Source organism: Eleutherodactylus coqui, chromosome 2, assembly GCF_035609145.1.
Source record: "Eleutherodactylus coqui strain aEleCoq1 chromosome 2, aEleCoq1.hap1, whole genome shotgun sequence".
Classification (NCBI taxonomy): Eukaryota; Metazoa; Chordata; class Amphibia; order Anura; family Eleutherodactylidae; genus Eleutherodactylus; species Eleutherodactylus coqui.
The window spans coordinates 87,794,240-87,820,979 of record NC_089838.1 but is presented as its reverse complement, the minus strand read 5'-3'; the positions used below and the strand labels follow the sequence as shown (position 1 = coordinate 87,820,979).

The 26,740-nt window shown below is 43.1% G+C and overlaps 1 protein-coding gene across 3 annotated transcripts in view; it reads left to right on the top strand.

Moving 5' to 3' along the window:
* Positions 1–2,374: 2,374 nt before the first annotated feature.
* Positions 2,375–26,740, top strand: part of LOC136611517 (plasmodium-specific hydrophobic abundant protein-like) — a 389,058-nt gene continuing 364,692 nt past the window's right edge. The window contains exons 1-8 of one of the 3 annotated variants that reach the window (XM_066591186.1): positions 2,375–2,508; positions 11,569–11,651; positions 13,130–13,195; positions 15,876–15,941; positions 19,604–19,657; positions 20,129–20,161; positions 23,523–23,600; positions 23,901–23,966. In XM_066591186.1, coding sequence (XP_066447283.1) covers positions 2,460–2,508; positions 11,569–11,651; positions 13,130–13,195; positions 15,876–15,941; positions 19,604–19,657; positions 20,129–20,161; positions 23,523–23,600; positions 23,901–23,966 — 495 coding nt within the window. In that variant the 5' untranslated portion in view covers positions 2,375–2,459. The remainder of the gene's footprint in view (positions 2,509–11,568; positions 11,652–13,129; positions 13,196–15,875; positions 15,942–19,603; positions 19,658–20,128; positions 20,162–23,522; positions 23,601–23,900; positions 23,967–26,740) is intronic. The other 2 variants (XM_066591184.1, XM_066591185.1) reach the window with 2 other exon arrangements.

Here is a 26,740-nt window from a genome sequence, read left to right as displayed (position 1 = left end):
ATACTTCTGTTCTGCAGTACTTTAACCTGGCAGGGTTTAATATAACTACTATGATGGCAGATTGGATCCTTTAGTAGGCTCACTAGCAGCCATAGCAGTGGCTTGATACTCTGCAATAGTACAGCCAGGGGTGTAGCTATAGGGGATGCAAGGGATGCGGTTGCACCTAGGCCCAGAACCCTTTGGGGCCCATGAGGCCTATATTCTCCATATAGGGAGCCTAGTAGTATGAATAAAGCATTATAGTTGGGGGGCTCTGTTACAGATTTTGCATTGGGGCCCCAAATTTTCAAGTTACACCTCTGATTACAGCAGTGGTCCGATCAGGAAACATGGGTGTTATGGTGCTACAGACATTGTCTAGGATTCAATCTGGGCCCGGTGTGACATCAGAGCATCAGCCACAGACCATGTGATGTGCCTGGTAGCGCAGATGCAGATTCATTATGTTACATTATGGAAGAAACATCACCTCAGCTCTGTAGTTGTTTAATAGGCTGGCTGGGATGTTTTGGTGAGGTTACACAGGTACTGGTTTTAACTACAAGCTATCCTGGTTCTGTGTAATGAGGATAGGGAGTTGTTCTGGTCAGTGTTTGGTGCTGTGTGGATTCAGTGTCAGTTTGTATTGTTATCCTGTTGTTCTATTCTACTCCTTCCATGTATGTTTTTCCTCTTTGTTACTGGATCTATCCCATTGGGCCTTCTTTGTTTGCTCTTCTTGAGCTTCTAGGGATGTTTCAGGGAAGCCCAAGATGCCTGCTGCTGGGTTGCCCCTTTGAGGGTTGGTTTGCCCTGTGGTTAGGCAGTTTTGGTTACTTTTAGATCAGGGAAACGTCTTGACCTTCCTTGTTTCCTAGGTATGAATCCTGCTTCCTTGTCCCATCTAGTCATTGACATGAGGAACCCTACCCCCACTGTCTAACCACTCAGATGCCACAGTAGCTTTTGGCCAAAGCAACTGAGGCATTACATGGAAGGATGCAGAGTTTCATCCAATTCTGGCCATTGAAAGCAGGTATTACCTTGCATCCATGATATATGGAGCAGGCTCAGATGCTGAACTCTAATGACAAGTTACCAAGGTTATCTCATTTTGAAAACACATTCAAATACTTTACAATACTTTAATAGCTTCCTATTTTAAAAATGAGTTATAGTGAAGTTCCCATATCAAGAGGACTACTTCAGGAGACCCATTGATTTTATTGGGGACTGAGTAATGCTCCATTGCCCCCGCACATGATCTGCTTGGAAACTGAACTCTTACTGTCAGGTTCCTGCACAGATTATAAATGATTGCTGGAGTTTTCCAGAGGCAGAACATTCTTAGATAAGCTCATTGCCAGGGGATCTCTCAGAGTGAACTTCCCATTTAATAAAAAGCTGATAGGAATATTGCCTCTAATTTTAATCTTATGTTTTGATTTATGACTTGTGATTTTCTCTAAAAAGAATTTGTCCATGAATGTGTAAGGCCTCATGCTCACGGGCGGGTCAGGTTTCGTGGACGCGAGCCCCGCCATGGAATCCCACCCTGCCCGAGGCATGAGGACATTCTGGATCCTCTGTGTGGCCGTGCAGGTCGTCCATCTGCTCCTCCGTGGAAGTGGGTTGCTGCACTGACATGTGGATGGGCCCACCAGCTAGCACACCCCTGCACATGCTCAGTGAAGATTTTAAATTTTGTTTTTAATCTCCCGCTTTTCTGGAAGATCCACAGCACGCCTGCAGTGACAGTTGCGGGTGTGTCGCAGATCGGACGGCTTCCATTGACTTCAATGGAAGACGTCCCTGAGGGAACCATGGAAAAATAGAGCATGCTGCAATTAGTTTTCCGGACCAAATGGTCTGCAAAACCAATCCGCATGTTTTAATTAATGTGCGTGTGCCCATAATTGTCTATGGGAGGCTTGTACTGTGGATCATCTGAGCAGGTGCACCACTCAGATTCCGCAATTCAAACCCCATCCATGGACATGAGCCCTAAATAGGATGAAAATAATTAAACCAACTATGTGCTTATTGTTATTTTGGAACTAATACAAAATATATGTTTTACTCTTTCTTTCTACTAAGATTTCCATTATTAGTATATATATTACAAAATAATTATATTTATAATATCTTCCTATTTTAAAAATGTTATAACTTAAACATATAATCAATTTAGAATCATGCGTACTTAATTTCTGCAAGTACAATGGGACACAAAGCAAACACAGAATGTTTAGAATAAAATACATCTTTTTGATGAATATTGAATACGCACAAACTAGTAATAAAGTTTTGGCATAGTGACAACATTTACTACTGTGCCAATCAGCAAATAAGAAAAAATGTCAGCATTGCCCTCAAGCATCATCTTGGATGTATATAAAGGGCGCTCGTAACGCTAAGGTTTAAAGACAGCCTTGACTTTTTCCTGAAGTTAAGAGCTTAACAACTACAACTGCACCATGAAACTTGCCGTCATCTTCCTCAGTCTGAGCGTTGCCAATTTCATTGGTAAGTTTTACATTAATTACATTTTATTGGTTTATTATGTAAATTAATTGTCTTATTTTCATAATGCTTATATGAAAATCTCTCTGTCAAAATAGTTTAAATAATGACTTAAATATTAGTTTTTTCAGTGCATGGTGCTCTATGGGTAAGAAAAATAACTCCTATCTCTCACCAGTCAAAAATTATCCCCATATAAGTAAAGAATAGCAGTTGAATATAACAAAAACTTTGCTTTCGCAGGTTTGTAAAATGTCACGGTAGAAATTAATTAAATAATAAGCAATAAACTGTTAATATGAGTAAAACTGTGGGACAAAAATGATGTCAAGGTTTTTAATTATTTTCATTATCTTATATTTTATGTTCTACTTAAAACCTTTAGATAAAAATATACAGTGATGCCATGTACTATTTCTATCTTCTATCTGTCTTTTCTATGCAGTCAGTTTAAATTCTGATCAATGCTTATATTAATATTTCATTTCTCTGTAAGATAAAGTAAGTGTCTGAATTTGTAATTAGTGAATCAGTTATCTAATAGGAGATATAGCATAATACTACAAGGCCATCTACTTGTAAGATTTGTGTTGATTCCCCAGTTATTATTACCTTAGTAGTCACCAAGACTTGTTTGGACCTTTATGACAAAGTCTTTATTTTATTTTGCCTCTCTGAGTTTCATCAGCCATGACTTTATGCTTTTCCATTGACTTTGATGTATGACTCTGTTTTAAGAGGGTGACATTGTAGCTTTTTATGCACTATTTGGGGATACATATAACTCATTAAATAATATATAGAGTATTTTTGCTTTGCAGATACAAAAAAATGAAATTTTACCCTTGTTTATAGTTATATTTCAGAGTGCTTGAGGTTCACTTTTAATAACTTTTTAAAACTTTTTCCACTGTCAATGGTTGTGTGGATATCTAGTGTTTGGGTATTTTTTGTTTTTATACAACAACTGTGGGGCAATCGTTATTTCATGCTTTGGAAAGGCATTGGGAATGCATCTCTAGGGTCCTTTCTAGGTTCTTAACCCCTTTGTTCATAATCCACTCATATTGACTGTGGGAATTAATGAGTTAAAGGACTGGAATCAGCATTTTCTCCTATCTTGAATGATAGAGGAGAAACTAAGTTTTTATTAGACAGCTGAACACCTGTGTAGGATACATTCATAATAGTTATTTCTTTTTTTTAAATCCAAAGTTTTATTGAGTTTTAAAATAAAGTACATATAAAGTACAATCAAACAGGTCAGAATTATACGTCCCCTGGCTAAATAACAGGCAGGGTTCGTGGCATATAGTGATGGTTCTGTTCTGCTATTTATATATATATGTATGACCATGTCTAGGCAAACAAATAGACAGACAATGACTTATGTAAGCGGGGGGGGGGAGGGGGTCCGGGAAGAGTAGGGGGGTGGGTCAGGGGGAGGGTTTGAAGTGTAACTTGTGCAGGCATTCTCCCTCCGTGGGGGGTCCTCTCAAGATAGACCTAAACCGAGAGCTCGACTTCCGTCTCTACTCCTACGGGGGGCTAGAGAGTGAGCTCCGAGCGTATTCTACGCCAAGGGCCCCAAGTCTCAAGGAATTTCTTATGTGAGCCTTTTGACCAGCTGGAAAGTTCCTCCAAATTGTAGGTCCGGTCCATTCTGTCCCTCCACTGAGCATCGATTGCATGTGCCAGTAGTCTATGCCTCAGAGGGCTAAAGTCACCTGAGGGCTTCCACAAAAACATCACCTCTGGTGTTAGTGTAAAGTTGGGTAGAATTCTTTTAAGTGAATCTGCTATTTTTTGCCAGAAGGTAGACAGGAGTGGACAGGTCCACCAAATATGGAGGTAAGAACCTGTACCATTCTCACATCTCCAGCATTTGCTGGTGGTCGCTAGCTTGTGGTCGACCAGCCACTGCGGAGTCCTATACCAACGAGCTAGTAGCTTATAGTGAGCTTCTTGATTAATGATGCACGAGGATAGTCTATATGCGAGCTTTAAGATTAGTTGAGTATCCGAAGAGGACAGGGTTATATTTAGCTCCTTCTCCCATGAGGAGAGGAACGTGGGCTTAAAGATTAGGGAGGGCAGGAAGCAAAGCTTGCGAAGGCACGCGATTTTTCTGGCGGACGGACTGCTTGCCCCTACCGCCCTCTGAAAGGCTGTGAGGGGTCTTGTGGATATGAAAGTTTTCTTAAAATCCTTAATTACACCCTCAATTTGGGCCTGTTGGAGGAAAGGCAGTGGCTGGCCGGGCAGTAATGTCTCCACTATCTCCCTGGGGTTCAGGTGGATCAGGGACTGTAGCTCGCTTAGAGGTTTGCTGCCAAATTTTTGCCAGAGTCTGACCGTACAGGGGTCCGACGGGAGGCCCATAAGGGTGGGGAGAGTGCATAATGGAGAGACTGGGGAGGGAGTCGGGGCCAATACTTTGGCCTGTGAGTCCCAGGCCTCACTGGGTCCCTTCAGGAGCATGTTATATTTCCTGTTTCTGTAGACAGCTTTTTTGGGGAACCACAGGGTCTCCGTTAAAGAGGGTCCGTACATGGCAGTGATCATCCGAAACAGGAAGGGGTCTCCTGATGGCATGGTCAATCTCGACCAGTAGCTATTATGAGACGCAATATAAAAGTCAGAGATGTTCGGCAGGCCCATTCCTCCTTCCTCCCTCCTCCTTATCATAAGGCTGTAAGGCAGTCTGGAACTCTTTTGTCTTCATATAAACTTGGTGAACATCTTGCGGAGAGTATTGAAAAAATTAGCTGGGAGATGGATCGGGAGGGACCAGATTTGGTAAAGAATTATTGGGAGTATGTAGGATTTTATTATATTTTTCCTCCCAAACCAGGAGATATAGGGGAGATCGTAGTTATGTAGCAAAGTTTTAATTTTAGTAATTAATGGGGGGAAGTTGGCTGCAAAAAGATCATCTATCTTCCTTGTCAACCTCACTCCCAGAAAGTCGATTGCAGTATTGGACCAGGAGAACGGGGAGCCGGACATCAGGCTCACGCAGTGGGCCTTTGGGATCGAGACATTGAGAACCGTTGATTTGTTAAAATTTATTTTAAAGTTTGAGAGCGTCCCAAAATGTTCCAAGCAGGCAGTGAGTTTGGGGAGACCACGTTTCAGGATTAGTAATTAAGAAGATGATGTCGTCTGCAAAGGCAGCTGCGGACAAAGAATGATCTCCTGCTGTTAGTCCCCGTATCTCCTGGTCCATCCTGACGTACTGGAGAAGAGGCTCCAGGGCCAGTATGAATAGGGTAGGGGACAGGGGGCAACCCTGGCGTGTGCCATTTTTTATTTCAAAGGGGGGGGGGGGGAGGATGTTGTTTATTTTCAATCTAGCGAAGGGTTCGGCATACAGGGAGAAGATGGCCGCGACAAAGGAGGGAGGAAAGTTAAAGTGGAGTAAGACAGATTTCATGTATTGCCAATCAACTCTGTCAAAAGCCTTTTCGGCGTCAGTACTTACTTAGGCGAGTGGAATTCTTTTTACGTGGGCATAGTGCATTGCGTGCAGGACGCGGATGCAATTGTCCCTCCCCTCCCTCCCCCTCACAAAACCGGCCTGCTCCCTATCCACCAGGTTAGGGATGTGTGCTTCCATGCGTTTGGCAAGGAGTTTAGCCCATAATTTGGCATCCAGATTAATTAGGGAGATGGGTCTGTAGCTGCCGCACATCTCTTGATCTTTGTTCTCTTTCAAAATTAAAGTGATGTGGGCCTCTTGGGTCTGTCTCGGGAGTCCGCTGCCACTTAGGAGAGCGTTGAACATTTCTGTGAGGCGGAGTACTAGGGTGTTGCGAAAAGCTTTATAATATATGAGGGGGAGGCCGCCCGGGGGGGGGGGGGGGAGTTTATCACTTCGTCGACCTCCGTTTCCGTTACGGGGGCCAGAAGTTGGTTAGCTGTCTCCGAATCCAATTTGGGAAGGAAAAACTTTTTTGGAAAGTCCTTTATTTGCTTATTAGATTCACCTATATCGTTTTGGTCCTGTTGCGGGCGTAAGTTATAGAGTTAGGAATAGAAATGTTGGAATTCAGCTGCAATGTCTGGTGATAAAGTGGCTCGGGTGCCTGAATGGGTTTTTATTGTGTCAATTTGGTTCTTGGTACGGGCTTTCTTGATCATAGCTGTCATATATTTGCTACCTCTATTACCTTGGGCAAAGGCTATATGTTTGAGGTATAGGCACCTTTTGTTAAATCTTGTTTCTAAACAAAGATTTAGTTCTTTTCTGATGGCGGAGAGTTTAGAAAGGTTTTTTTTACTAGCAGAGAGTTTGGTAGTGTATTTTAACTTGGCGATCCGCTTCAGTAGGTCGTTTATATCTTTTTGTTGGCTTTTCTTTTTCCTAGATCCAAGAGCTATCAGCACTCCTCTGATAAACGCCTTATGCCTTTCCCACACCACTGGGACCGATTGATCGCCGCCCCCGTTAAGCTCGAAGAATTTCTTTAATTGATTGGAGATCGCAGCTTTGTCATCCACGGAGTCCAGGAGGGAGGCATTCAGCCTCCATCTCCACTCCTGGGGGGAGCTGCATAGAGGTCTTAGGTCCACGTGTAACGGCGCGTGGTCAGACACAGTGGTGGGGGCAATGGAAGAGTCTATTAACAGGGGGAGAAGGTTGAAGGCTATGAGAATGCAATCCAGCCTCTGAAAGGAGGCATGGACATGTGAAAAGTAGGTGAAATCTTTGGCGGAGGGTGAGCACTGGCGCCATGCATCCACCAGACCATTCTCCGAGATGCATCGCAGTAGAAGTCCCAGTTTTGGGTGTGATATTTGGGAACGACCGACTGACGAGTCAAGCAAAGGATTTAACGTGAGGTTCAGGTCCCCTCCCAGAATAATAGGACCTACTGCAAATTCCCTGAGAATCTCCAACTGCCCTACCAGCCACGTCACTTGATTAGAATTTGGAGTGTAAAGGTTGGCCAGGGTAATCTGAAAGTTATTTAAGCGTCCCCTTAGAAAGATGGCTCTGCCCTCTCCGTCAGTATGTTGTGCCTCACACTTAAATGTGGTGGACCTATGAAATAAAATGGAAACTCCTTTTGAAGCGGATGTCGGGTGAGGGTTGTGGAAGCCCTGTGGGAACTGTCTGCCCGGCAATGAAAGGCATTTACCCTCCTTGTAGTGGGTCTCTTGTAGGAAGGCGATCTTGGTGCCATATTTTCTTAGAAGTTGCGCTACGTTGTGTCTTTTGAAGGGAGAATCTCTCACGTTGAACGAGGAAAGACGGAAGCGATCATCCCCAGCAGGTGGCAAAAGAGCAATCAAGGGTCCGAGAGACATGCTGTTGTAGAGAAAATCAGAATACTCAACAAAACAAAGTGCACTTTGTCAGTGGAAAGGGGAGGACGGCTGAGGGGGGGAATTGGGAACAAACACTGAAGGAAAGTGGAGGACACAAAAGGGGTAGTAACACTGCAATGGAAAGCAAAGTATTAAAGTCGAAAAAGACCAATTCATCCTGAGACGGTCAGTGGGGGTAGTGTGCAAGACTGTGTCCACCACAAAAGTGGATACTAGAGCTCTCAGGCTAACCAGATGGAGACCGAGATGCACTATACATGCCCTAGACGACTCCTGAGGACCATTTAAAGTTAACAGCGTAAATCCAACTATGAAATTTGACTTGGATAAGTCAGGAGGAAGGAAGGGAGGGGGGAAGGTAGCACAGGGGAAAGAACAACAAGTTAACCATAGGCTGATGAGCTAATGAGTCCACAGAGGGCCCACCAACGGGACGGCGGTGCTTCCAAATGAGAGAAGAGAAAAGCGGGAAATGATCCCAAAGTTCGCCATTGTCCCTGCGTGGACCTGAACTTGTTCAATCCAACTGTGGCACAGGGACCTCAGCACTGCAAACAGAGGTCAGATAAGAAAAACTTCTTGCCCAGACAGCAAGCGGGCTGGAGCAGTTCCTCATTCTCCTGCTGGGGTGGGGTCTCGGCTCTTTTTCTTCTTGCTCTTGGGTGATTTGGCTGAGGGTGCCATACTCCAGTCGGTTATGGATGGTAGATTTGTACATTTTGGTAGCTCCGGAAGAGGGAGCCAGCAGGGAAGATCTAGCGGCTCCATCCCGAGAAACTGCCAGCATGCCTGGAGATCCTCTGGGTCACGGATATTCAGCCTTCGACCCTTGTGAGATATGCCCACACTGAAGGGGAACAGCCAGGCATATTTAATCCCCCTTTCTCTCAGGGCGTCTAAGAGCGGGCGGAAGAGGCGGCGCTTTGCCAGGGTAGACGGGGCCAGATCCTGGAAAATCTGTAAAGGGGCCTCAGAATGTTTCAAGTCTCTGTGGCTTCTGGCCGCCCTTAAAATAGCGAAAGCATCTTCAAAGGAGAGGACTTTGCAAATGACATCCCGTGGGGGTTCTGTATTAGCCGGGAGGGGTCTAAGGGCTCTATGGACCCTTTCAATCACGATGGGGGCTGCCCTCTCCACTCCGAGGAGAACTGACAAAATTTCTTTGGTCACCTTGTGAAGGCAGTCCGCAGCCCACGACTCCGGCAGCCCCTTGATGCGTACATTAGAGCGTCTGTTTCTATTCTCTAAGTCCTCCTGCATCAAGAGGGCTTTGTTGATGTGATTATGGCGTTCCCGTAGGGTGCGCGCTACTTCTGTAGCGTGTGTAATAATGGAGGAGGAAGAAGTCTCCAGGTCCTCCACTTGTCGACCCAGGTGCTTGATATCCTCCTTGATTTCCCCCAGCTCTGCCATAATGGGGCTCAGGGCTTTCATGATAAGGTCTTTCATGAAGCCTCTAGGCACTGCTTCACCGTCCTCACTGTCCGAGGCAGCCCCCTCCTCACCCTCCTTACTGTGAGCTACAGCCGATAGCTGGGCCAGCGCCATCTTAGCTGGAAACAGCGGGGAGCGGGGGCTCTTCTCCTTTAGGTATCGCTGCATATCCGACTGTCCTCTGCTCATGCGCGGGGTCCCTGAGGGCTCCGTGCCCCTCTCCTTCTTGAATCTCCTCATCTCTGCGCTGCTGGTAGCTGTTAAGGGTCCTGTAAGGGAGTCTTGCCGAGGGAGCTGTACTCTCACACGGCCATTCTCCTCAGCGGTCAGGCTCCGCCCCCCTCATAATAGTTATTTCTACCATGATATGGTTAGGTTAGTGAGGGAGGTAAAAATCTGTAAAACACAACTTACAATAGTTACTGATAGCCACAAAATGCAATGGATACCTTCTATAGTAAACATATGGAAACTATGCCATGTGATGTTCAGGCCAAAGAGGTTTGATAACATAAGATAACTACTTGAATGAACAATATTTAAAACAGAAAGATGTACAGTTGCTGAACAGAATCATATATTAACCCCTTAATGACGCAGGCCCTTTTTCTTTTTCCATTTTCGTTTTTTTCCTCCCCCCTTCAAAAAAAATCATAACTCCTTTATTTATCCATCGACGTCACTGTATGAGGGCTTGTATTTTGCAAGATGAGTTGTATTTTTCAATGGTGCTATCTAAGGTACCATATAATGTACTAAGAAACTTTTAAAAAATTTTAAGTGGAGTAAAATGAAAAAAAACGTAATTTCACCATCTTTTAGTGCGTCTTGTTTCTACGGCGCACGCACGGCAACAAAAGCGACATGATAACTTTATTCTATTGCTCAGTACGATTACTACGATACCAAACTTGTATAGCTTTTTTTCTTACTATACTACTCTTTTTTTTTCAAAGACATTTAATTTTTTTGAATTATTTTCTGCGGTCATTTTGTGCGCGTAATAACTTTTTTACTTTTCCGTCGACGTAGTTGAGCAAGTGCTCATTATTTGCGGGATGTCCTGTAGTTTCCGATATTACCTATTTGGAATACATACGGCTTTTTTTTTTTTTTTTTTAAATTCTTTATTTAACATTTTCATTTTCATTTTGGTTACCATATAAGAAAAAACAATCTGTCAGGGGGGTCCTTCTGGGTACAAAATACTTAGATAACTTTAACAGATATTACTGTAATAACTTGTGAACATACGGCTTTTTGATCGCTTTTCATTGCATTTTTTCTGGGAGACAGGGTAACTAAAAAAGTGCATTTCTAGCGTTTTTGTTTTTTTGGACGACGTTCACCGTGTGGGAAAAATAATGCACTACTTTGATAGTTCGGACTTTTACAGACGCGGTGATACCAAATACATATTTTTATTTTATGATTTAGATTTTTAATAATAGATATGGCAAAAGGGGGGTGATTTAAACTTTTATAACTTTTTTTTTTACAATTAAAAAAACTTTATTGATTTTTTTTTTACTTTACTTTGAAGTCCCCCTTGGGGACTTTAACATGTGATGCTTTGATCGCTCCTGCAGTATGACGTAATGCTGTAGCATTACGTCATACTGCCATTTAACAGGCAGTCTATGAAGCCACACCACGGGGACGGCTTGATAGGCAGTCTGGTAAGGCAGCCCTGGGGAATATTGTTTGGGGGACTTAAATGCCGCTGTCAGAATTGACAGCGGCATTTAAATGGTTAATAGCCGTGATCGGCCGAACGGCCGATTGCAGCTATTGCCTGTGGGTGTCAGCTGTTATAAACAGCTGACGCCCGCACTGTATGAAGAGAGGTTGTCACGCACCCTCTCTCTTTATACATACCTCGCCGCTCCATGATGTACCTATACATCATCGAGCGGGAAGGGGTTAAACCACTGCTATACATAAGACAAACTGATTCAGTGTAGTATAGGGAGTTTTACATGGAAGGGGAAAAGTACGTATCAGTGAGAGTTGGGTGATCCTGGAACTATATGGTATCTACATTGCTGGTAAGCTTTGCTATTTTTCCATCAAGTGATGTACACATTACTGTATCATAAGTACTTTAAAAAGTTATGTAAGAGAAGTGGAAGTTTGCTTTATTGCTTATTTGTATCCTTTGGTTTCCTTTATACGCTGGATATGGACTACGGGATAATGATTGCTCTTGTGCTCTCAAATATTTCTTAACACTAAAGGATAACAAGTTTCTGCTTTTGCTTACAATTATGTTGCCCCTTTTATATTTCCTTACAGGCACCAGCAAAGGACTTGGCCTACTTGGCCTACTTGGTGGTGGTGGTGGTGGTGCTACTACTGGTAAATGTACATCTGTGGGAGTAAGAACAATTTTTTTAAAACTTTTTTTTATCTTACATAAGATCCTATTATCTAATTGCCATCAAAGATAGGAGAAGACCAGTTGAGTGTGCACAAAAGTGTTACTGAAAACACACAAGCATTTCCGAATCTGATGCAATAGTTATCTTCTATGTATGCTACTAGAAGAGTGGGCCATTCTCTGAGTTACAGATAGATAGGGAAACATAGTCCAGGTGAGCATCTCCAAGACAATATATGTGATAGAGTGGCCAATCAATGCTGCATTGAGAATTGTACATGTGAGGTGGGGATGTGGTTGGAAGGAATAGTATGTATTATACATGGTTACTATAAAAGACATATTATGTGATTGTTCTCAGTGAGAGAAACCAAGCAATCTGGTAGATATGAGACCTTTTAATGGCTAACAAAAGTGCATGATGTTACAGCTCGCTTCCTACAAGATATCTACAAGATTGCTTGGTTTCTCTCACTGAGAACAATCACACATTGTTCCACTGGCTAACATCGTACCAAACCTTTTTTCGTTTTACCATTAAAGAAATAAACACACTCAATGTTATATTAAGAACTAAACCCGTTAAACACGTAGACACACACTATGCACAGTACATGCATGACGTAAGCACCATGTGAGCACCCAGGAAGCAAGACATTTCAGAATATTTATTGGTTAATATCATACAATATTGATTCAGAGGAAAGTAAAAAAAAACAATAAGGTAGAAACCAATTTTCCCCTATTTTAGGGAGAGAACATTCCTTGTTGAGCACAAATCTGTCAGTCAGAATAAATATGTGATATTGTGGCACTCAAGAAAGACATCCAGGCCCTTCCTAAGCTCTTCTAGTGAGTTACTCATCACTACATCCTTATTCTGAGGACATTGTCCCAGTCAATAAGGCTAAGCGGATCTGTAAGCAGAGTCAGTTCTGTCTTCCTGAAGTTTGGTGTTTTTGAGGCTCCCCAACAACAAAACACCCGACTGAAAGACAAGTGGAAATGTATTATATTATGGTCACCATTTCCTAGGTTCCCCCAGACCTGCACCTTTGGGAATCATGAAGTTAATGGGTTTAGTACAAAACTCTTGCATCCGTTCACACTAGTCTACCAGTGCTGTGCATGCGACCCTCGTATTTGCGGCAGTTAGACCTCGTAACCGCTTTGAACTCCTAGTATGTTTCTTCCATTTCAAAGCTAATTCCCAAGTCTACCGAAAAGATGAGCCTGAGGCCCCTACTCTCCAGGCTAAAAGAATTACTTGGCGAATAGTAATACTACGGCCCGTCCAAACTGTTTGTAACTTGAAAGTGAGACGTGCCGCTGGTATTCAATGTTACTGGTGGAATCAGCAGGATTTAATTTTACAGAAACGGATTAATTACTTTCTGTTAAGAAATGTTTGTAAAATGTGTTGCAGTGTAATGCTCTCTTTACTGATCTGTTTGCTACTTGATCATTTTATTTCAGAGGGTGGACCTAAACATTTGTATATGCAACCTTGCTGATGTTTTGCAATGCTGTCACTGTCTAAAGGTAAATTTTAACTTAGATGTATAACACATAATATTAACCCCTTTATCCTCAGAAGTACCGGCTGGGTATGACGTGGGCTTCCTACTATATTACAGCAGTCCATGTACATCACAGGGGTACCGGCTGGGTATGACGTGGGCTTCCTGCTATATTACAGCAGTACATGTACATCACAGGGGTACTGGCTGGGTATGATGTGGGCTTCCTGCTATATTACAGCAGTCCATGTACATCACAGGGGTACTGACTGGTTATGACGTGGGCTTCCTGCTATATTACAGCAGTACATGTAGATCACAGGGGTACCGTCTGGGTATGACGTGGGCTTCCTGCTATATTACAGCAGTACATGTAGATCACAGGGGTACCGGCTGGGTATGCTGTGGGCTTCCTGCTATATTACAGCAGTCCATGTACATCACAAGGGTACCGACTGGGTATGATGTGGGCTTCCTGCTATATTACAGCAGTCCATGTATATCACAAGGGTACCGGCTGGGTATGACGTGGGCTTCCTGTTATATTATAGCAGTGCATGTACATCACAGGAGTACCGGCTGGGTATGACGTGGGCTTCCTGCTATATTACAGCAGCCCATGTACATCACAGGGGTACCGACTGGATATGATGTGGGCTTCCTGTTATATTACAGCAGTGCATGTACATTACAGGGGTACCGGCTGGTTATGACGTGGGCTTCCTGCTATATTACAGCAGTCCATGTACATCACAAGGGTACCGACTGGGTATGACGTGGGCTTCCTGCTATATTACAGCAGTACATGTACATTACAGGGGTACTGGCTGTGTATGACGAGGGCTTCGTGCTATATTACAGCAGTCCATGTACATCACAGGGGTACTGGCTGGGTATGACGTGGGCGTCCTGCTATATTACAGCAGTACATGTACATTACAGGGGTACCAACTGGGTATGACGTGGGCTTCCTGCTATATTACAGCAGTCCATGTACATCACAGGGGTACCGGCTGTGTATGACGAGGGCTTCCTGCTATATTACAGCAGTCCATGTACATCACAGGGGTATTGGCTGGATATGACGTGGGCTTCCTGCTATATTCCAGCAGTCCATGTGCTGATGGGCTTTCTAGTGACCCCCCGCCAGTATATAGTCCAGTGCTACATGTGTTATACTGCGGCAGGATCAGCTCCTCATATAGACATTAGTCTGTATTGTTTCTCTGGTACGCTGTGCATATAATACAGGTCCCTGAAGAAACTCTTGTCCTCCAGACTGAAAGTGATTCACCATCTTCCAGAAGCTCTTACTGGCTTTTATATGTAATGACTTGTTTTATTTGTTTATTAGTTATGCAATTTCTTCTTATGCCGGCTGCAGATGGACGGATTTGCATTGCAGAATCCGATGTGGGCGTCCACCTCCAGATTCCACAGCAAATGCCTTCAATAGCATGCTATGGGAAAGCATTTCTTCCTCTACACTAGCAGAAATCAATTGTGATTTTTCCACTTGCGGAGGAATAATCCCAGCATGCTCTCATTTAGTCCAGATTCCACATGGACAACTTCCACTGAACTCAATGGAAGCCGTCCGACCTGCCGCCCTTCCGCAATGACATTGCAGAAAGTTCATGGGTACCCGCATCATCACCTAGCAATGGCGTGGGAAAAGCAGGGATTTAAAAAATTTAAAAATTCTGTACTGTGGATGTCCGACGGTTTGCCATGCAGACCATCCACAGTGCAGAAAAGAAGAAGAAAAGACAGGTACATGCGGATGTGGGCCAGGCACAGGGTTGGATTCAACTGCCGGCTCCCACATGCAGAAATCGACCCTTTTATGTGCAGCCGGCCTTAAGAAGGGTATCTGAGTTTTTTTTTAATTAGTTCTCCTTGTGTCAAAACATAATACATGGTCCTATATTCACCCCTCCTGGGTCCCTGCAGCTCCAGCAGCACAGGTCAGATCTCTCCTATAACACGGGGCTTAGAGGCTGCAGTCAGGCTTTATACAGGACATCAGAGGCTGCTGCAGCCAATCCCGGACCTTAATGTTAGAACGCTGCGGTCTGTGATTGGCTGCAGCAGTCTGTGATGTCTCATTCAGTGTGAGACATGCAGGGGCTTGAGACAGTAAGTATAGGATAATTTATTATGTATTGACATGCAATGACCTTAGACAACCCCTTGCATCCTTATTTTGTCTTATTGATGTTTAAGGGCTTCATAACCAAGAACTAGTTTTCTGTTAATTTATGGTCTCAAGTTACAATGCTTGCATTAGAATAAAATGTTATAACTAGAGTGTAATATGTAATCAGATGTGAACCATAGGACCAGCATGCACTGGTGGCGGGGCCATACTGTACCCTGATAACCATGGGTACCGTTCCCCTGGGGTGGACACTGCGCAGCTTACTTACTGGAGATTAGTTAGTGTATAATGATATTCTGGGTCCAGACAAATATCACTGGTGGAGCAGGGAACTGCAACAGAATGTTACTAGAGACTGGATACTGCTGGGTTACAAGGTATCAGATACAACACAGATCATAACACATCACTGTTAGAGGTGGAGGGATTGGTAATATGAGTATAGTGAAGATGTTCGTCTAATCAGCAATAGATTGTCACCATGTCACTCACAATATACCTGGTCAAAAGCAAATCAGCTAAAGTTTACTTTACTTTACAGACATGCGCTGCAGACCAATTACTCGTGAGGACGATAAATGCATTTGAAGTCGTAATTGCACATCTGGTAATTTTATCAATAGTTGTTTTTTTTCTATAAGCGCTGTTAAGGTATTTCACATTAATATGACATAATAAAATACAATCTAACATTGCAATGGTGGTAAACCATCAATGCCCTGAAGCAGAGATACCAGACTAAGGGGGCTTTTACACGGGACGACCGGTCGGCCGCAGATGCCCAACAGGTGGTGCCAGCGAATCGCTCATGTGCTTTTACACAGGAATGATCATTGCTAGTGAATGGAGGTGCAGGGGGCCGGGGGTCATTCTGGTCCGCCTTCATTCACAGTAAACCGGCTGTTGTTCATAGATGAATGATTGTTTACATGGCCGATCCGTCGTTTCAATTTTTATGCGTGCAAAAATGGAACGCTGAATGAATTGATCAGTTGTGCATTCAGACTGAACGATCATCACTCAGATTCTTGCTGAAATCTGGATGATTTCTCAGCCCGTGTAAAAGAGGCCCTAAATACTGATGTATATAGTTTACCTAACACTGTATGCATCCACTGGTTCAGAGCAATATATGTATGGTGCCAATGACAATCATAGAGTAACAGGACTTCTTATGAGCGATTCTGTGGTAGAGTGCCAACAAATTATACAGAAAACATGGAAGCAGGAAGTTTCCGAATTATAATAAATTATGGTTAATTTGACAAAACCTGGGAGATAGGGCTTAAACAGACGGTCGTGATTTTGACTCATTTTAACTGCAATGGTTTCATTTTACAGCTGTTTTTCTTGCGCAATATTTATCCGCGTTATAAAATAATAGTCCGCGCCCTACCTTTCTTGCACTTAGTGTTTCTACGTGTGATAAAAGACAGGGCAGGACATATCTTACAGCTGTTTTTCACTCAGGCGTAATATAGATGAAAATAGGAGATGAAAAATGCATGCCTGAATACCCCAATACAACTCAATGGGGTATAATGTGAAATAAATACGTGCATAATATGGATCGAAAATATGACCGTGTGATTGAGGTAGAATTAGTCTCAGAAAAGAAAATTAGTTTCACAAGGAGACCGCATGCTGACTTCAAAATATATTCATATTAACCCATTCCTGCTATGACATACATTTATGTCATGCAGCATCGGGGTATGTATGAAGAGAGAGGTATGTATGAAGAGAGATCTCAGGGTGACCTCTCTTCATACAGCGCGGGCGTCAGCTTTTTATTACAGCTGACACCCACGGCCAATAGCTGAAATCAGCTGTATGGTTGATCGCAGCTATTAATGCAGGGAGATGTGGTATCATGGCAGGCAGTGGCCTTCTGAAAGGCCCCAGGGCTGCCTTAGCAGACTGCCTATCAAGCTGTCCCTGTGGGGTGGCTTGATAGACTGCCTGTCAGATTGCATTACAATGTAATGCTGTGGCAATACATCATACTGCAGTAGAGATCAAAGCATCACTAGTTGTGATCCCATGGGGGGGGGGGGGGGGCTTAAAAAAAAGTAAAAATCAGATCAATAAAGTCTTATTAATTAAAAAAAAAAAAGTTATAAAAGTTTAAATCACCCCCTTTTGCCATATCTATAATAAAAAAAAATCTAAATCATAAATCAAAAATACATCTTTGGTATCGCCGCATCCGTGAAAGTCCAAGCTATCAAAGTAGCTCATTATTTATGCAGCACGGTGAACGTCGTCAGAAAAAAAAAAGAACGCCAAAAAAAGCACTTTTTCAGTCACTCTGTCTCCCAGAAAAAATGCAATAAAAAGCGATCAACAAGTTACATGTATTCCTATATGGTACCAACATAAACTACAGGACGTCTTGCAAAAAATGAGACCTCGCACAACGACCGTTGATGGAAAAATAAAAAAGTTATTGTGCGCAGAAGATGGCGGCAGAAAATAATTTCAAAAGTTAAAAGTTAAAAAAAAAATAAAAATAGTACAGCAAACAAAATATACAAGTTTGGTCACGTTGTAATTGTACTGGCCCATAGAATATAGATAGCATGTCATTGTTGTTGTAGTTTGTGCGCCGTAGAAACAAGACACACTGAAAGATGGCGGAATGTTGTTTTTTTTTCATTTTACTCCACTTAGAATTTTTAAAAAGTATTTCAGTACATTATATGGTACATTAAATAGCATCATTGAAAAATACAACTCATCCCGCAAAAAACAAGCCTTTATACAGCGACATCAATAGATAAGGGAGTTAAGATTTTTTTAAAAGGGGAAAGGAAAAAATGAAAATGGTGGTTGGGTGGTAGGGCGGCATCATTAAGGGGTTAAAGGCTATACTAAGGGCTCATGTCCACGGGCAAAATATGATTTAAGATCCGCAGCGGATCTCCCGCATGCGGATCCGCATCCCATAGGGATGCATTGACCACCCGCGGGTAGATAAATACCCGCGGATGGTCAATAAAAGGGATTTTAAAAAAAATGGAGCATGGAAAAATCCGGACCATGCTCCATTTTCGTGCGGGTCTCCCGCGGGGACGGCTCCCGCGGGCTTCTATTGAAGCCTATGGAAGCCGTCCGGATCCGCGGGAGACCTAAAATAGGAATTTAAAGTATTTACCATCCGGCGCGGGCGGGGAAGGTCAGCTGTTCCTCACGGCCGCATCTTCCTTGCTTCGGCTCGGCGGATGTGCCCGGCGCATGCGCGCGGCACGTCGGCGACGTGCCGGCGACGTGCCGCCGGCGTCAGGAATTCATCCGCCGGCCGAAAATGAAGATCCGGCCGTGAGGAACAGCTGATCTTCTCCGCCCGCGCCGGATGGTAAATACTTTTAAATTGCTATTTTCGGCGCTCATGTCCGCGGGGCAGGAGGGACCCGCTGCAGATTCTACATGGAGAATCTGCAGCGGATCTGATTTTCCCCGTGGACATGAGGCCTAAAGCTTCAAATCTATAAGGCTGGCTGTCTGCGGGCGAGGTGTCATAGTGAGATCTGTGGTGATAAATCATACACGGAGCTCGCATGACACTCTTTCCATAGGATAACTATGAAAGCACAGCCTAATGCACACAAATGGAAAATCATAGCGATTTTCCGCTCACGTGAATAAAGTCGTGGCATGCCGCGATTCTCTGCGGTGAGCCTGTCATTAAAGACAGGCTCATCATGAAGACATTTTAGTGCTCTCCTCCTTACCCGCAGTGCAATATTGCTAGCGCTATTCTGTCGTGGCCATGGACAGGCAGCCTAAATGAGGAATACATAAAAATTAGATGTGATGAAGTAAGGTTAACACTGATACACTATATGTGCTAGATAATAACATAAAATACTTAACTCCTTCAGCAAGTTGATTGCTCACTGCACACTGCAGATTGACTTCAGTTTGGATCTCTACTTCTCAGTGGTAAATAAGCAAATGGGCTGCATTAAGCCAATGGGAAAACCAGACATATGTTTGGGTCAGCCACAAAACGGTTAATAGTGTTGTGTGAGAGCATCGAGGAGAATGAACTTATAAATAATAAATCAGAATAAAACAATCACATGTTTCTGCAGGACGAATTCTATAAATGATGACCACGTAATGCGCAAAATATCTGGCTAGAGGTATATCCAACACGGATAGATTTCAGGACAACACTGGTTAATATTCCATCCTTCATAAGTAGTTCTTGCGATATTGAAAAGGCTCACTCTTAATTCATGGTATTTTTTTTTTACTTTTCAGAAGTTACTGGCTAGATGTCTTGGTAAGCAACTTGGGGACATGTTAAATGGAATGGTAAGAACCTTCCTTCCTATTTTATGGTATTGGCTCATTGATAAACCTTATTTGGTAAAGTTAAATGATGTTATTTCATTGACTTCAACGCCTATAAGGGGACTGTTCAGGACTGGGATAAAGGATCTACTGTGTATCCCAGAAACAGCGCCATAACTTTCCATTGGCTGTGTATGGTACTACAAGTCAGCTGCATTCACTTCAGTATGGCTGAGCTTCAATACCTCAAACAGCCAATAAAAAGACTGGAGAAATAGCAGAACCTTAGTTCGAATCATGGGAAACCCCTTTAATCTGCTTGCATGGAAAGCCAGATTTATGGAGTACATGGCAAATTTTTTTTTAAATAAACATTTATGAAAAATCTCTTGAAAAGTGCTGTAAACTTTGTCTTCTAGTGCTTATAGTAAACACATGTAAGAAAACAGTATCTGTCAAATCTAAGAATTCTACATTGTTTATCTTTGTTAGGGCTGCACGGCTGCACAGATAACTGCGATCCTGGTAAGTAGCAACCTACAACTTAAAGGGGATTTTCATATCAAATAATGGACATATGCACATTATCAGGTCAGGTTAAGGTCTCTGTGTGATGGCTGCATGCTTATTGGAGCATTGAGGATGAGCCCCCGGAGAAAGGTAGGCGGAGCTACAACTATTAAACCCTGGTTCTTACAATGCCTACCAGCTCTGTATCTAATATGTCAGCCATGCACCACTGCTGTCCAAATAGCTGCTCATTTCTCTGAAATACTATGCTGACGAATAAGCTAGGGATCAGCATTGCTGAGGAAACACGTAGATAGTTAGAAAGATCAAGATATACCTCTAGAGAATGGTTATACTGTGTTTCCCCGAAGATAAGACCTACCCCTATAATAAACCCTTACCCGATTTTCACAGGGAATAGGGTGGGGTGAGGAGGGGGGGGCGTTCGCTTGGAAAATAAGTAATGATGTCATTCACTGAATGGCTGTGATTGCCTAATCAAGGACTAGCTGTGATTGGCTGAGGCTGCAGTCCTGAGCCAACCACAGCATTCTCTTGCTGGAGGCGGGATATTCCACCCACGTTACCAGGAAAAGAATGCAGTATTGCGGACAGCCAGCAAGAATGCCGATGCACAGAGAGCAGAGGGAGGGGAAATTAATATAAGACAGTGTCTTATTTACAGCTTCTTACAGCCTTTTTACATCAGCTTCTTTATACAGCTGAGAGGCCTATATAACTAGGGGGTTATCAATCATGTAATATAAGACAGCTCAAGGAGGCTCCGGAGCGTCTCAGTTTGCAGATAGTCAGGAAAAGCTGGACATTTTAAGGAAGCGGATCACGGAAGCTCTTCACTTAAAAAATAAGTAATTGAGTGCATTTTGCTTGTTGTCTCTGGATATCAGGAGAGACTAATGCTTGTTAAACATATAGAGAAAACAGCCGTTTAGAAAAAGCAGGCATTGGCAGCGAGTTAGACGCTTTGGATGTATCTGACGTCATTTGCTGTCTGTATGTGAATAAAGACACCAATAACTGTATGTATAATTCAAAGAAATCCAACAGAAACCTAATAAATGTACGGTGTATTGTCAGTATAACAACATCGTTCAGTCACCACCATTAGATCCTTTATGCATGACATCTGTCAGGGGCTTTATGGTGATAGACACCCTAAGGGATGTGTAGGTAAGTATGATAAAGATCCATATTCAGTCCATATCCCCCACTTCTCCCATAAATAGCAGAATGTCTGCGTTATTATCCTTGACCTGAATAGGCGTACAATGCTGTTTGGAGAAGAGGTTTTATCTCAATATACTGGAGAGTAGATCTCTGAGTGACTTGCTTTAGACAAGATCTACATAATATCACTAAAGGCACACTTAGACACAATGATTAGCGCTCAAAGTTCACTCAAACCCATCTTTTGAGAGATAACTGTTGCATCTAAATGCATGTACATTGTGCAGTTTTCGTGTACGATTCGCTCCTCGTTCAATTCTAGTTTTCTAGAACTGAGTAATGAACTCTCATCAGTGGTGCAGGCAGTTAGCACAGTTGGCAGCGCTCATAAGATTCTTCCAGCTCATGTCCTGCTGGTAGTTCACAGCTGGACAGGAGCTGTAAGCAAGCAGAAGAATGCAGCTGTTTGCTTATGCAAAACAGCTGTATTGTTCTCATACTGATCACAGTGGTGTCTTGCTCCACTTGCATAGCTCTTTAGTAGGTACTTAGCTACTATAGACTATGCAAAGATGATGGCTCAAAACTGTCATTCAAACTGTCCTTTGAGCGATGTTTTTGGTTTTTTTAATCATCTTTCAGTGTAAATGGGGTCTTACACATGTAGTACAACAGATTGCACCTATCCTTGTAGTGTTTTGAACAACAGCTGGAAGACTTTGTATGAAAATATTATTTCAAATATCTCCTGGCAGGGGCAGTTATATCTTTTTCGGTTTCCTTTATAAAGGAGCTGCACCATGATTAGGTGATATATGTTGTAGGGCAAGCTGAAAAGTCATGTGTAGCTTTATTCATTCCCTGGAATTGATATATAAAGGGATCATATACAACAAGGAATTGATATCAGGCCCCGAGTGAGCATCTATAAGCCAGGGGGATATACACAGATCTCTGTATCGGTATGTCTTGGAGTTGTTTCGTCAATATATTTTAATTAAATATTAATAAGTTATATTTTAATTTTAGTTCTCTTCGGTGAAATTCTCAAATTATAAAAGAACTTTATCTGTCCCTGTGATTTCTGCACATTATCATATCGGAATTCAGTTACATCATAGACCAGTGTTTCCCAACTCCAGTCCTCAAGGCACCCCAACAGGTCATGTTTTCAGGATCTCCTATAGTAAGAACACCTGTGGCAATGTCTGAGGCCCCGACAAGAATTACATCACCTGTGCAATACTGATGAAATCCTGAAAACATGACCTGTTGGGGGTCCCTGAGGACCGGAGTTGGGAAACACTGTCATAGACAGGAGGTTAAACATATGTATTAAATGAGCAGAGGCATTACTATTACTGTTGTTAGGCTTTCTTGTAGCTCCCATTTTAGCAGACATCCCAACAGAATGCAGCAACATTAGTTGTCAAGCATAAATGAAACATGCCAGTACATCGCAGTTTAAGGGATTTTACATAAAGGTATCGCTGTATATGATGATTGGAACGTTCTGATGGAAGAAGGCATTTTAAATGTATGTCTGAGAGTATAGCTGCTGCCTATTGAAAGCTTAGCTGACTGTTTTACTCGGCTCCTATAGGGCAGAGCTGTGACCCCTGACTACAACTTATCTACGGGGTCTACGGGAAGTCAGAGTAACGTCTCCTGACAAATCCTTGGTCCAGTCTTTCGCTCTCTCCCCTTTCCCTGCCGCTCTGCTGGTTCATATTGGCTGCTGTGTATAAAGACAGGTCTATTGTGCGCTCACTAACGGAGCTAGAGGATTGTTTAATGGGTTAATGCATCTTTACATGTAATTGTTACTAATGACAACTGATTACTAGGGATGAGCGAGCGTACTCAGAAAAGCACTACTCGCTCGAGTAATGTGCTTTATCCGAGTATCGCTGTGCTCGTCCCTGAAGATTCGGGTGCCGGCACGGAGCAGGGAGCTGCAGGGGAGAGCGGGGAGGAACGGAGGGGAGATCTTTCTCTCCCTCTCTCCCGCCCGCTCTCCCCTGCTCCCCGCTGCGACTCACCTGTCAGCCGCAGTAGCACCCGAATCTTCAGCGACGAGCACAGCGATACTCGGATAAAGCAAATTACTCGAGCGAGTAGTGCTTTTCCGAGTACACTCGCTCATCTCTACTGATTGCTAAAGGTATAATCAACTTTTATTTTTCAGAGTGGGGACGTCACTAAAGTTATGGAAACTTTTAAAGGCATTATTGAAGACCTTCTGAAAATTACTTGTAGACTGACGGTAAGCTACATTTTTATTCTGCTCCTCCTCACACAGAAGACAAGAAAATAGCAGTGAAGCGCAGACAAACTATAAGGTTCACAGACATTCTCTGTAGTCACAGCTGATGCGGCATCTGAGATATATAACGAGTATTCACGGCATCCTACGGATAGAATCTGATTTGTCTGCTAACTACTGTGATTACCGACAATAACATTGTGTAAAATGCACTCAGGAGTCACAATATTGAAAATGACTGTAATACACCGGAAATGATATACTGAAAACATGGTTTTATGTTTTTTTCATAATCTGCAGGAAATCGTGTGTGCTGTCCTTAAAGTTGTCCTTAAACCTGTACTGGGGGTAGTCTGTGGCGTTAAGGTAAGTGCTTCAATCAGGGGTTGGTGTGCATGCTATTTACAGTAATGTGACTTCCCACTTGCCAATAGAAGACTCCTTTCATAAAGAGTCACCTGAAATCAAGCCATTTCTAAACTAATTAGTTTCAGTTTGCCTAGTATATTATCAATGATTACAGCAACACCATTTGCCATAGATAAAGGAAGTAATTAGTGTGCTGGAGATGGGAAAACCTTAAGGATGCCTCTCCACAGGTGTTGCGGTATCCTGCGGCAGATCTCCGCAGCAGGAGCCGCCGCCTGAGAGCAGGAGCCGGCAGACGGATCTCCGCTGTCAGCCTATCTGACAGATAGGCTGACCGTGGAGAATAGCGGCAATTCGCAACATGCTGCGAATTGCCGGCCACGAGCAGAGAATCGCAATGAAACAGGCAGTGAAGTTCCCACTCAGAAGAATCTTGATACCCATGAACAATTGAGGCCCTTTTACATGCAAAGATAATCTTTCAAATGACTGAAAGATTGAAACATTAAGTGATCTATTTGCATAAAGTGTTAATAGCCATTAAGGCCCCCTGCACACGGGCAAAAATACTGCGACGGGATTTACCGCAGAATTTCCGCCCGTGGAAGCTGCATAGGATTGCGTTAGAAAACGCAATCCCATACAGACGGCCGTTATTTGTCCACGCGAAATCTTGCGCGGAAAACAAATCGCGGCATGCTCTATTTTTGTGTGGGGCTTGCAGAAATGTCACTGACCGTTAGCTTCACTCTGCGCATGCAGCGGCCGAGGCGGCAGCCAGCACATCACATAGCAGAACCGCAGGAGCAGGTGAGTGCCGAGCTGGTCCCTGCAGGGGCTCAGGTCGGGTCCCGCTGAGAGAATTCTTGCAGCGGGATCCGAACCGGCCGTCTGCAGGTGGCCTAACACTTTATCATCTTAATGTGTGTGTAAAAGGGCCTGTACAAGTTGTTTGCAGAGCCCAGCATGTGTTTAAAGACACTCCCAGCTGTGCAAACAGCTGCATTGTTCTCTCCTGGCTAGTGAAAAGGTGCTGTGGGGAGAACAGCCTGCTGTCTATTGAAAGATAAGTGTGTTTGCTTTATCTTTTGGTGGCTGAATAATGGATTTTAACTTCACCTTAACCCCTTCCCGCTCCTGGACGTACCTGGTACGTCATGGCAGCCTGGTACTTCCCGCAACATGACGTACCTGGTACATCCTGGAGATAGCACGGGATCACATAAGATCCCGCGCTATCCCGCAGCGGGAGCCGGCTGTCAGTCACAGCCGGCGTCCCGCTCCAACAGCGGGGGGGCATCGGAGATCCGCCCGCCGCTGTTAACCCCTTCCCTGCCGCGATCTAAGTAGATTGCGGCAGGGAAAGAGTTCACAGAGGGATCGCGATCCCTGTGTGTCTCCGGACGGAACTCGCGATGTTATCGCTGGCGTCCTGTATTGCCTGTGCCTATAATCGCTGTACAAGCGATAAGGCATGGGAGAGCAGTAGCTCTGCCATGCCTTATGACAGCGATCATAGGCACAGTGCTGCAAGTCCCTCAGAGGGACTCAAATAGTATAAAAAAAAAAGAAAAGTGTAAAAAAAAGAAAAATGTAAAAAAAAAAATGTAAAAAACCCCTTTTTTATGCTTTTTCTAATATTAGCATAAAAAAAGGGAAAAAAAACTAAAACCCCACATATTGGATATTGACGCGTCCGTAAGGACGTGTACAAAAAGTTGAACACGCTTTTTATTTTGTACGACAAAAAGCGTAAAAAAAACCGCTAAAAAACAGAGGCAAAATGCTAATTTTTAGCATTTTGCCTCACAAAAAATGCAATAAAAGTGATCAAAAAAGCCGTACATTTCCCAAAATGGTACCAATAAAAACTACAGCTCGTCTCGCAAAAAATAAGCCCTTAAAGAGCTCCGTACATAGAAAAATAAAAGAGTTACATGACTTTGAATGCAGCTATAGAGAAAAAAAAAAGATTTCCAAAAAAAGGGGGTTTTATTGCAAAAAAGTGTAAAAACCTAAAATAAATATAACAATTTTGGTATCGTTGTTACCGTACCGACCCGCAGAAAAAATGTAGTGTGTCATTTATGCTGCATGATTAACGCTGTAAAAAAAAAAAAATAATCTATGGCAGAATTGATGCGTTTTCTCTCCCTGTTATCATTAAAAAAAAAAAAAAATTTACGATATTGTCTATATACCCAAAAGTGGCACCGATAAAAACTACAGATCGCCACGCAAAAAACAAGCCCTTATACGGCCGCGTCCACGGAAAAATAAAAAAGTTATGGCTTTTGAAAAATGGAGATGGAAAAATACCAAAAAATCGCTTGGTCCTCAACGCCAAAATAGGCCGTGTCATTAAGGGGTTAAAATCCTCCTTCAAACGAAAAGTACACAATGCCCTCATTTAATGTTAGTAGCTCATTTTTGGCCATTTGAACGAATTTTGAACATGCATGTACATGGGCTAGAAAAGCATCTTAAAGAAATCACAGCCATATAAAAAGCTTCCTATTATAAAGGAGATAATGACTCATTGTCATTAGACTGTTAGAGAACAATGGCCACTTGGGATCTTCTAGAGGAGTGCTGGAAGCGCATAGAAAGTCATCCGCCATTTGTCATTATGGTACTGGATACAATAGTATAGAGGCAGTTTACATGTTACATACGTGTCTGGTTACCACATGTCACCTTCATTCCTGGGGTGCTGAATACACTGAGTGGCCTTCAGTGATGAAAGCAAGACTATCCATCCCCTCTCTTCC